Source organism: Phocoena sinus, chromosome 16 (genome assembly GCF_008692025.1).
Source record: "Phocoena sinus isolate mPhoSin1 chromosome 16, mPhoSin1.pri, whole genome shotgun sequence".
NCBI classification, from domain to species: Eukaryota; Metazoa; Chordata; class Mammalia; order Artiodactyla; family Phocoenidae; genus Phocoena; species Phocoena sinus.
Window position 1 is genome coordinate 52514277 of NC_045778.1, and position 12614 is coordinate 52526890.

At 45.7% G+C, this 12614-nt stretch overlaps 1 protein-coding gene across 1 annotated transcript in view; it reads left to right on the forward strand.

Moving 5' to 3' along the window:
• The first annotated feature begins 5859 nt into the window (after positions 1-5859).
• Positions 5860-12614, forward strand: part of TBC1D12 (TBC1 domain family member 12) — a 94495-nt gene continuing 87740 nt past the window's right edge. The window contains exon 1 of the mRNA XM_032607446.1: positions 5860-6917. Coding sequence (XP_032463337.1) covers positions 5986-6917 — 932 coding nt within the window. The 5' untranslated portion in view covers positions 5860-5985. The remainder of the gene's footprint in view (positions 6918-12614) is intronic.

A 12614-nucleotide genomic window follows, 5' to 3' on the forward strand; every position in this document is an offset into this window, starting at 1 on the left:
AATGACTTGAGTGGCTTTTAATACTAGTGTAAAGGCTCCTCCTCCAGAGATATTGACTGAATTTGTCTTGGGTATGGCCCAGACATCAGCATTTAAAAAAAAGCTCCCTAAATGTTGCTGCTAATGCGCAGCTAAGTGAGGACAAGTGTATGTGGGCGTTGCTGATGGGGATTTAACATGATAGAAGGTTAAGCTTTCGAATGCCATTTGGAAATCCAGTGTAACAAGAAAAAAGTTGATTAAAGAAAGAGGAGCTTTGAGGTCTTTTTTGGAGGCCTTCGTACTCTCCTTGAGTACAATTGTAGCAAAATAATAGTATGGGATAATGGTACCATTCTTCACTCTTCAATAACGAGAATTGGGTCATACACATAGAATATGACTACGTGTTTTTTTTTTTAAGGAAGGAAATTCTTTTTTTAAAAAAAATATTATTTATTTTATGTTTGGCTGCGTTGTGTCTTCGTTGCTGCGCACGAGCTTTTCTCTAGCTGCGGCAAGCGGGGGCTACTCTTCGTTGCAGTGCGCAGGCTTCTCATTGCAATGGCTTCTCATATTGCAGAGCACGGGCTCTAGGTGCGCAGGTTTCAGTAATTGTGGCACGTGGGCTCAGTAGTTGTGGCTCGTGGGCTCTAGAGTGCAGGCTCAGTAGTTGTGGCGCATGGGCTTAGTTGCTCCACAGCATGTGGGATCTTCCCAGACCAGGCTCAAACCCGTATTCCTGCAGTAGCAGGCAGATTCTTAACCACTGTGCCACCAGGGAAACCCTAATTACATGTGTTTTGAGAACTTCTGTGAAAGTCAAATTTCTCAGAAATGTAAGAATCCAAGTATACCAATAGATTTTTATATTTTAATATTAATTAATATTAATTACTATTTTACAGCAGAGATTAAGAATATGCCTTCTCATCATAATGATTTCATCTGATTTATAGGACTGTACCAGGATATATTATTTATGCCTGAGTTGTAGTAATGTAATATGGTATCAAAAGATTTTGATGTCAGACCCTTAAGGACCACAGAAAGGATATGCTACACCTTGAAAGAAGATTTTTTTTTCCTTTGTAAGATAGGATATGATACTACTTATCAGATAAGTTGGAAAGTTTTATTGTTGAAAGTGGGACATATAATCACTAAGAAGAACCACTATCATTGTTTATTATGCAATACATATTACTGTAGACAAAGTTACAAAATATAAATGTGTCAATTTTGAAGTCTGCACTGATAAAATAGAAGGGTTGTATGGGCTATTATGGTTCATAAAACCTTCTTCTATTGACCGTGGGAGAGAAAGGAGTTGAACAAAATAAACAATTTGAAGAAACTATTTTTAAAAGAGTATGATTTCACAGAGGAAGAAATAGAGTGGTTGCTTGAAAAAAATAAGTTAACAAGTTAGGGGAGGTTTGACAGCAGGAAGAAAATTGCAAGGTTAAATTCTCTAGGCATAGAGGAAAAAGGTTGAAAAGACAAACGATTGAGATTAGATTCTCTTAGCTACCCTCATCTTTATCATCGTACAGCTATACTTATGTCTAGATATCTCCTACATTAAATTTTTTTATTGGGGTGAAATTCACATAAAATAAAGCCATTTGAAAACGTGCAATTTTAGCTTTTTCCAGGCAGCGGGGAAGGAGGTGGGGCTGGCGGGTCCGCGCGGCCTCGGGGCCAGAGCCCGGGTCCCCGCCCGCCCCAGCGCCCGCCGCCGGCCGAGACCCGCGCCCCGCGCTTCCGTCCTGGGTCGCGGTGGCCAGAGGCGCACCCGGGTCCGCGGGACAGGCGGGCGCAGAGGTCTCTTGTGTTGGGGGGGCGGGGTACGGCGAGGTTCCGGCGCCTCGGTGGAGCATCGCGGGTCCAGGGCTGGGGGCGCGGCGGCTTGCCATGCTCTCCGCACTTTCCCGGCTCTGAAGCCTCGAGAACACGGCTAGGCAGCAGTAGTCTAATGGGGACTTTGCCTACTGGGAACTAGGGGCCTGCTGGGGTCTCAGTTCTTGGATGGCCCCGGAACACGAGGTTGCCAGGCGTGTGACAGCAGCAGGTAGGAGTAAGCCACTGGTGCAGTGATGAGCAGGAGAGGAAGGACGGCGGCTGTTGGCCTGTGAACCTAGGCAAGAATGACCAGCCAACACAATCCAGACCAAGGTCCGTGGGCCCAGCTCGGTCCTGTGCGGCTGGTCAGTGGAATAGACCTGCAGGTGTGGCTCTTGTCACTCTAGGACTGGCTTCAAGACAGATCCTGCTGATGAACCCAGGGCACAGTCCTCACTTCTCCAGGAGAGTGCGCCGGGGTGGAGCCAGGGGGTTGTGCCCGACTCAGCACGGTGGCCACACACGTCCAGTCTGCGGGCAAGGGCAGTGGGGAGCCGGGGGAAGTCATGGCCTTGGGAATGTCCTCTGATGAAAAAGAACCTGCAGGCTTATCAAATAACTTTTGTGTGGATCAGCAGTGCTGAGGCAGCAGGCGTGATACAGAAGTGGGAGCAGAGACCATCTGGAATCCCCAAACTCCAGGGAAACTAGAGGTAACAGCCAGCCTAGTGAAGAGGACAGGAGTTGGGGGCCGGTGGCGGTGGCAGCAGCCCAGCAGGTGCCCCTCGTCTCAGGGCCTTAATCCTGGCTCCAGCCGAGTGGTCAGGGGAGCTGCAAAGTCTTCTGGGCGAGCAGAGCCCACAGTCCTGAGCTGTTCTTCGGTGTGTTTGGGTCATCTCCCCCTATCCAAGGGGAGAAATCTAGATGAGGTTTAAGAATCAGTGCTTTAAGAATGTGGATCTCGTAGTTGAAACCTTGGAACACGTGTTTTCAGCACAAGTTATTGCAGTGAACGGAAGGATTTAACGCCTTTTCAAGGAGGGTGTCTCCGTGTGGGCAGAACTAGAGAATAAATGGGTCTTAAATAAACAACAAAAAAAAAACCCGTGCAATTTGGGACTTCCCTGGTGGCACAGTGGTTAAGAATCCGCCTGCCAATGCAGGGGACATGGGTTCGAGCCCTGGTCCGGGAAGATCCCACATGCCGCAAAGCAACTAAGCCCGTGCGCCACAACTACTGAGCCTGCACTCTAGAGCCCACGGGCCACAACTACTGAGCCTGCGTGCTGCAACTACTGAAGCCCACGCGCCTAGAGCCTGTGCTCTGCAACAAGAGAAGCCATCGCAATGAGAAGCCCGCGAACCGCATCGAAGAGTAGCCCCCGCTCTCAGCAACTAGAGAACGCCCATGCGCAGCAATGAAGACCCAACGCAGCCAAAACTAAACTAAAAAAAAAAAAAAAGTGCAATTCAATGGCATTTAGTACATTCACAGTGTCATGCAACCACCACCTGTATCTTGTTCTAAAACATGTTCATCACACAAAAGAAAACCCCATATCCATGAGGCATTCCTGCCCTATTTTTCCCGTTTCCCCAGCCATTGACAATCTCCAATCTGCTTTCTTTCTCTATGGATTTACCTATTCTGGACAGTTCATATAAATGGAATTATATAATATGTGACCTTTTGTGTCAGGCTCCTTTTACTTAGCATAGTGTTTTTGAGATTCATCCACTTTGTAGCATGTATTGGTACTTAATTCCTTTTTATGGCTAATAGCCTGTTGTGTGTATATATCACATTCTGTTTATCCACTCCTCTATTGATGGACATTTCGGTTGCTTCCATCATTTGTTTTTTATGAATAGTGCAGCTGTGAACATTCATGTACAAGTTTTTGTTTGAACATCTGTTTTCAATTCTTTTGGGTATATACCTAGGAGTAGAATTGCTGGGTCATATGGTAATTCTATGTTACTGAGGAACAACTAAACATTTTCACAGCAGCTATACCATTTTACATTTCTACCAGCAATGTGTGAGGGTTCCACTTTCTCCACATCCTCTACAACACCTGTTATTTTCGACTTTTTTGATTCTAGTCCTCCTAGTGGGTGTGAGTGCTATCTCACTGAGGTTTTGATTTGCATTTCCCTGGTGATTAATTATGTTGAGCATCATTTCATATGCTTATTAACAGCTATTAGCATATCTTCTTCAGAGAAATGTCTGGTCAAGTTCTTTACTCATATTTGTTTATTTATTTATTTATTTTTGGCTGCGTTGGGTCTCCGTTGCTGCGCGTGGGCTTTTCTCTAGTTGCGGTGAGCGAGGGCTACTCTTCGTTACGGCACACGGGCTTCTCATTGCGGTGGCTTCTCTTGTTGCAGAGCACGGGCTCTAGGCTCGCGGGCTTCAGTAGTTGTGGCACGTGGGCTCAGTAGTTGTGGCGTGTGGGCTCTAGAGCACAGGCTCAGTAGTTGTGGCGCATGGGCTTAGTTGCTCCGCGGCATGTGGGATCTTCCTGGACCAGGGCTGGATCCCATGTCTCCTGCTTTGGCAGGTGGATTCTTAACCACTGCACCACCGGGGAAGCCCCTTTACTCATTTTTAAATTGGGTTGTTTGTCTTCTTGTAGTTGAGTTCTTTACATATTCTGGATAGTAGACCCTTATATATATGAATTGCAAATATTTTCTCTTTTCCTGTATTAGCTTTTCCACCTGTGTCTTGGAGGTCATTTCTTCTGAAAGATCTTGATACTAAATGTATTGCTAACTATGCCCTAGCCACTTAGTTTTTACTTAGGGCCTTGAAAAATGCTCATTATAAAAGACACTTGACGTTTCTTAAACTGGGTGCTAGGTACATGGATGACCATTTTATTTACACATTTTAGTACCCATATATAGGTTACATTCACTCTTGTGTGTGCGTATATATATTTTAAAGGCTTGACAATGCTGCTTCCTCTAATTCTCCATTCTCCTACTACTGTCCTTTCATTGATATACTTCTAGAATGAGCTGTCTATATTTGCCAGTTCATTTTATCCACAACTAGTGCCTCTTTAATCCCTCACAATACAGCTTATTTGTCCATCCTGAAATAGCGACACCTTTGAGTCTCTGTCCCACCTCCATCTTTAGTCTTTCTTCCTAGATGATGTTACTCATGACTCACCTAGTTGCATTATGTAGATGACTCTTCAATCTGCGTCTCTAAACCGAAGCCGTAACCCAAGATTTAGAACTCTATATGCTGGATATTCTTACTTTACCAGATATATTTCTCCTATTAATCAAGTTATTTCCAATCCAAGTCCCTATTTCTTCAAACCACATCAGTTTCAGTCTCAAGAGTTTTGTAGTAATTTGGCTGGTTCCTCCCTCTTCAGTCACTCCTTATATCTGATCAATTATCACATCTGGTGATTTCTACACTTCATTTCCATTCATTGCTTATTACCCCATTTTAATCCATTTTCATGGGGTGCTGGAATTATTTCAGTAGCCCTCTCTGCCTGACTCTACTTCCTCTTTCTCCTTAAGTGATAATGGAAATCTTTAAGAGAGGGTGATGTGATGAAACGTGGTCCTAGATAAGAAAGATAACTTTGGTAGTATTGGGGAAGATGAAGTGGAGAAGGAAGAGTTTTGACCGGAGGCGAAGAAACCCTAAATTGTGGCAATGGATCAGTGGATATAAAAGTGTAAAGTCGACTAGCGACCAATTAGAGCTGGAAGGACTTAACATCTAACATACTGTATTCTACTCCCATAAATTAAGTACGTCAAGTGAATTTTTGCTAAGCGAGCCATACCCGTGCTTCTGTAAGGACAGTCACGTTCCGCGTGGGCCAACCAGCCTCCGTCATCCAGACGCCGGATCCCAGATTGGCAGTTGGAGTGTCACGGAGCGGGTCTCTCTAGCTACCGTCTCTATGGTTCGTGGAATCTCCAGGTCGGGGCTTGACCGGTCTGGCTTTTGCGCGTGCGCTAGCCCAGGCGTGTGCCCGCCCTCCCGCAACAGCCCGAATTCCCGGGAGGGAGGGGCGGGTCTGGGAACGGTGCGGCGGCAGCCGCTGCTGCCCCAGCACTCAGGGCTCTTCCCGGACCGAGCCCGTACCTCCTAGGGTGGCGCTCACCCGGCCCCAGATGGTGGGTCCGGAGGATGCCGGAACCTGCTCGGGAAGAAACCCCAAGTTGCTCCCTGTGCCGGCGCCCGAGCCCGCAGGCCTGGACGGGAAGATGATTCGGGCCACGGACGGCTTTGGCGGAGGCGCCGGCGCTGTGGAGACTCCGGAGGAGGAAGAAGAGGAGGAGGAGACGCCGCCGCCTCAGCAGCTCCTTAAGCGTTATCTCGCGGAGACCGGGGGGCAGCTGGAGCCCGGGCTGTGCTACTGTCCGCTCCCCGCCGGCCAGCCCCGCGTTCTGCCGCGCTCCGCAGCCCCGCACTCGGACGCCTGCCCGCCGGACGCGGGCTCCAAGCACCGCGGCGCGGAAGCGGCGGATGTCCGCGCGGCGCGACACGGAGGCATGACCAACGGGGACTCGGGCTTTCTGCCGGGCCCAGACTATCGCGACCTGGCCCGCGCCGGCGGCCGGGAGCCGCGCCACCGCCGCCTCCGCCCGGAGGGGCCTGGCGACGAGGGCGCGGACGGCGCGGGCAGCCCGTCCGACTGGGCCGCGCCGCTCGAGGACCCGCTGCGGAGCTGCTGCCTGGCGGCGGCGGACACCGAAAGGCCCAAGGATGCGGGCAGCGGCTCGGGGGGCAGTCCGGCCAGCAGTGGCAGTGGCAGCGAGGACTTGGAGCAGCCGGGAGCCGGCCCCGAGGGTCCCGAGGAGGGCGCGTCGCCGGTCACCTCGGCCGAGAGGACTAGCGGAGGCGCCGGCGCCGAGTCGCGCCTCGTTTTCTCCGACGTTCACCTGAACTCTCGGAACACATTCGAGGTGAGCCGCCACCAGAGCGCCCGCGACCACCTGCCGCCGTCGGGGCCGCCGGTGCCCTCGCCTGCCGCGGAGCAGGGCCCCGCGGGGACCTCGGCCCGGGCTCGACGGAGCGGCGGCTTCGCCGACTTCTTCGCCAGGTACAGCGCAGACTGCGCCGGGGTTCGGGGAGGGCTCGGGCCGGGAGCTGGCGGAGAGCGGCGTGGAGGCTCTCTCTGGCGTCCGGATTGAGCTTTGATTTTTCACCGGGGGAAGAGGAACTAGGTCTGAATTGTGTATCGGAGAAGTTGTGAGCGCGGGGAGCCAGGCTTTCTGTTCCCTTGTCCGCTGGACGGTCTACCTGCCATTCACACCTGGTTTCTGTGTTTTCAGGCCGGCGTGCTAGTGCCTTACCTACAGTTTTCCCTCTTCCGGAAAAACAGACCACCTTCCTCGTCCCCATGTACTACAAAGAATTAGGGGCGGGTGGCGGTGCGGTGCGGTGCGTGTGTACGGGTGCGGTTGTGAAAGAGAAAGGGAAGTCATTTTGGAGAGCTATTTGCGTGGAGTCTAAACCCATTCAAGTAGTTTGGGAATTCTTGAAAGTAGAGGCGGTTGTGTTTCATAGCCTTTAACAGCTTGTTTCAGTGGCTTTTATTAAAATGCCGTCAGTTTGGTGTTTAGAATTTGATACCGGCCTTTAAGCCAAATTACTATGGCCCTTTATGTAGAAAAATCCCTCTTTCCTTTTACCAGATAGGCCTCTACCTTTTTAAAGCATCTTCTTTTTAATTTTTTATGGTGTTGTATATGTGATTTGACCTGCTATTCTTGAAATTAAATTACGGTGCTGGACACTGCAGGGTTCAGAGTGGGACTTTGATAGGGATCAATATGTCGTTAGAAAATACTCATTTTAATGTACATTAATGAAAAAGCAATTTCTTTTGGGTCACATTTTGACACGCTTATTTTTTTTTAAGTCTCTAGGAAAACAGGAAAGTATTCCCAACTTATAAAACCCTCCCTTTCAAAGTTCTTTCTCCTTTCTCTTGTGTTTTTGTTCCCTTTTTAGGGATCTTGACAAAAACCAGAAGTAAAAGAAATAAGGAATGCGACTCAAGTTTTAGAGGATTATACAGTTAGTGTGCATATTTGTAGACACACAGGCACAGTTTTCTGATTAATATTTCTTACTCCTTTTTCTACGTTATTAACTTATTTTTCCTGCTTGTATAAATTTACGAATAAATTATGAAGTTGTTTAAATCAAGATTGGGAAATCCTAATTATGTGTTACTCATAGGACAACATATATAGTAGTGAGATCTGTATTTGTGCCTACAATTGCAAAGATATACTTAAAGCTTGTAGTGGCAATATTTTAAATGCACTTAAGGGGGCTTTCCTGGTGGTGCAGTGGTTAGGAATCCGCCTGCCAATGTAGGGGACACAAGTTCGAGCCCTGGCCGGGGGAGAATCCCACATGACGCGGAGCAGTGAAGCCGATGCACCACAGCTGCCGAGTCTGTGCTCTAGAGCCCGCCAGCCACAACTACTGAGCCTGTGTACCACAACTACTGAAGCCCGCATGCCTAGAGCCCGTGTTCTGCAACAAGAGAAGCCACCACAATGAGAAGACCGCACACCATAATGAAGACCCAACGCAGCCAAAAATAATAAATAAATAAATAAAACTGCCTGACAGCTGACATAAAAACATGACCAATAAACACCCAAAAGTTCCACAGGGTTACAAGTAAAAAAACTTAACACACCTTAAGTGCTTTTTAATTAATTAATTTATTTATTTTTGGCTGTGTTGGGTCTTTGTTACTGCGCGGGGGCTTTCTCTAGTTGCCGTGAGCAGGGGCTACTCTTGGTTGAGGTGCATGGGCTTCTCATTGTGGTGGCTTCTCTGGCTGTGGAGCACGGGCTCTAGGCGCACAGGCTTCGGTAGTTGTGGCTCACGGGTTGTAGAGCGCAGGCTAAGTAGTTGTGGCGCACGGACTTAGTTGCTCCGCGGCATGTGGGATCTTCCCAGACCAGGGCTCGAACCCTTGTCCCCTGCAGTGGCAGGCGGGTTCTTAGCCACTGTGCCACCAGGGAAGCCCTGTCAGGCAGTTTTACACCTGAAAGGGGCTGTGGAGAGCACTAATTCGACCAGTATACCCAGAGTACTTGCTTGGTCCCTGACTTGGAGGTGGAGTGCAGGCTAGTGGGGATTAAGTTTGAAGACAGATACATTATATATGTATTGCAATATTCAAATAATAAGGCAAATCTGTTATAAGAGGCTTTCATATTATTGACAGTAGGCAGGAATTTTTATATAATTTAGAAAATTTCTTTAACCTGTAGACTAATAGGACTTTAATTAGCATGGTAGTTGACATTCGTATGATATACTTTTCACATGTAGCAGAGCACTGGGTAAGAAATCAGTAAACTTAGGTCCCCTGAAGTTAATTTCTCTTTTTTTTTTTTTTTTTTAGGCATTTTATTTTATTTATTTATTTATTATTTAGTTATTTATTTTTTGCGGTATGCGGGCCTCTCACTGTTGTGGCCTCTCCCGTAGCGGAGTACAGGCTCCAGACGCGCAGGCTCAGCGGCCATGGCTCACGGGCCCAGCCACTCCGCGGCATGTGGGATCTTCCCAGACCGGGGCATGAACCCGCGTCGCCTGCATCGGCAGGCGGACTCTCAACCACTGTGCCACCAGGGAAGCCCTGAAGTTAATTTCTATAAGCTTCATTTTTGAGATTTGAATGTCAAGATTCTAAGCATCGGGCTTCCCTGGTGGTGCAGTGGTTGAGAGTCCGCCTGCCGATGCAGGGGATGCAGGTTCGTGCCCCGGTCCGGGAAGATCCCATATGCCGCGGAGCGGCGGGACCTGTGAGCCATGGCCGCTGAGCCTGCACGTCCGGAGCCTGTGCTCCGCGGCGGGAGAGGCCACATGGGTGAGAGGCCCGCGTACCGCAAAAAAAAAAAAAAAAAAAAGATTCTAAGCATCATTGCTTGCTTCATTTAACATTCTTGGGAAAGAGCAGAATCAGACAGAGGCATAATTTTTCTCTTAGCATTTAGTCAAAGCCTTAACTGGATTCTGAACACCTTAAAGGCAGAGACTGTGATGTTCATTTCTGAATCTACAGTACCTAGTGCTAGTATGAAGAATCCCATTCAGATTGTGTTGAAGTGAAAACTTGCACAGACTCTCTGTTTTTACTCCTCTCTAGGTAGTGTAATTTTGAACAAACCGTCCATCCCTGAAGAGAATGATTTAATCAGAAATTTCCCTTATCCCTACAACCTAAGAGTGGTTTTTCTTCCTGTGCACAGTTGTCATTCTCAATTCTGAAACCCAGATGAGGCCTTCCTTTGGGGATATCTTGTTCTAGGATGTATTCCTGTTCTTGGTGCAGCCCCTTCCCTCACTTCATTTTTTGGTGAGGAATCTCACTGTCTAAAGAGAGGAGTTTAGTTAGCTAATAGCAGAGCTGGGATTAGGAACCAGGATTTCTGATTTTCAGTCCAGGAATTTGATTATAACTTCTGTTTACCTGTGACTCTTTTCCTTCCCGCCTGATTATCTCCATCATTCCCTTCTCCTTTCCACTTCCTCTCTTTCTCTTAACTGGGCAAAAAAATTATAACAGAAATAGTTTGAAAGAATAGTTTCATGTTTGTTTTAACCTTTTACAAGTAAAGAGAGGGGACCATTTTATAGCAGCATATCTATTACTACAAAAATATGTTCAATCAAGACATATCATCGACAGGGGCTTCATTGAGTAGGGTAGAAACCATGTAGGAGAAAAAGGCATTTGGTCCAGGATGGGACAGCTCTCATCATCTCCTGCTTGCCCTCCCTTCTAGATGAGGTGAGTTCTATTTCAGTCCCTGTTGGGGGCTTGCCCTAGCTTCACTCGGGCATCTCTCTGTGTTTATGGTGACTTGATTACGGGAGGCCTAGAAGTAACATTCCTTTAGATCCTTAGCCCTTTCCTGTCTATAAAAGTTTTGAAATGCTGGGTGAGTACCACTACTGCCACTATCACCAACTTAGCAGTGAGAAGATGAAAGCTTAAAAGCAAATCTCTTGTGTTTTCAGGCTAGCCTTCGTTTCTCAAGGATCTGTTTATTATTCTGTTTTGAAAGTGAAGTAGCTTTAAACCATTTTTATGTGTCCTTTAAGCAAATTCATGTCTTAATTGTTTTCAGACTACAGTGGTTTATTCTTTAAGTCAATACACTCTTAATAGGTGTATTTTTAAAAACCTTTTAAATAAATAGATTGGGAGTTTGGGATTGACAAGTACACACTGCTATATTTAAAATAGATAACGAGGGACCCTACTAGCATAGGGAAATCTCCTCAATATTCTGTAGTAACCTAAATGGGAAAAGAATTTGAAAAAGGGTAGATACATGTATGTGTATAACTAAATCACTTTGCTGTACCTGAAACTAACACAACATTGTTAATCAACTATATTCTAATATAAAATAAAAATTTTTTAAAGGCTGTTTAATACTTTTGAGGCTTGTTTGGATTGCACTGGCAGTTACTGTTGTTTAGAAACACGCAAGTATCTATCTGTGTCTCCTGGTAGTGTTGATAGTTTTTTACAAAATTTTCAAGATGAATCATAAGAATTCAGTGGCTTAAAAGGGCATAGCTAAGGTAGGGGGGGAAAATACCGAAGGTTTTTTTTCTTTTATCTGAAAAGATAGACTTTATAGATTGTGGAATCTATGTAGACCTTTATAGATTGATTTTACAGATTCTGGAACATAGAGATTCATGTAGCTTTCCCGGTAATTATCGACTCTGAAACTTCCCAAACATTGTTGCACAAAATTATTTTCACGGAGCTCTTTTTATCATGAGTAGCTGAACAGGGAAGACTAGAAAGGCTCATTTAGTGATTTCTTTTCATATGTAGGCAGTCCCAATCTCCCCAATATGAAAATTGTTGAGAATATACTTTTTGTTATGATATTGAGAATAAAAACTTTCTAACAGTTATAATGTTCCTTAATTTAAGCTTCTCAGAAACAATAAAATTTTCTCTCCTACTCAGAATTTAGTTGGTGAACAGTAGTTGATGAAATCATTATTCACCTGACTGAGCCATCATTGACTCCATCAGATAGGGCTCCTTTATTTGTTTAACTACAGTTTTAAGACCAGTTTCTCAAAAACTCCCTTCTTTAACATCTCAATAAAGAAAAGGCAAAATATCAAACTTCTGATAAGTTTTAAGAGATTTTTATAGCTCCCCAAAACAAGCAGTTCTTTAAAACAGGTGTGGTGTGATTATAAGGAGAATGAAGAAATATCTTGCTGTAAACATGAAATTTTTGTTACTACAAGAGATTGGAAAAATAAAGGCTAAAGTATTTGTTTCACTAATGAAACTCTCTTGGACATTACTTATATATTAATATCTGTATATTAATATAATTACAGTGTTTAAAATTTTAGAAAAGCTGGAAAGAATGTGTAATCAGTTGCTCTAGAATAAAAATAAGGGTCCTTTAGTGTTGTGAAGCTACCCATCATGATATTATTAGATTGAGGAGCTAATGGCTGAAGAGTCTTTTGTATCTTTCCCCTGTTTCTGACCCTTTTTCCCCTCTCAGATCCACTATTTTCTTAAAGAAACCAACCAACTGCAAAAACCTAGATATCTATACTAAACAATTGGAAATCCAGCATTGGTTCAAGGACTTCATGGTTAGAGATGTGATCATCTGACTATAAATTAGCTAGAAAGTACTAGGAAACTCCAATTTTGGGGGACTAAGGTAGTTTTAATCGCCCAAACATATTATTTTGCTTTTTGTTT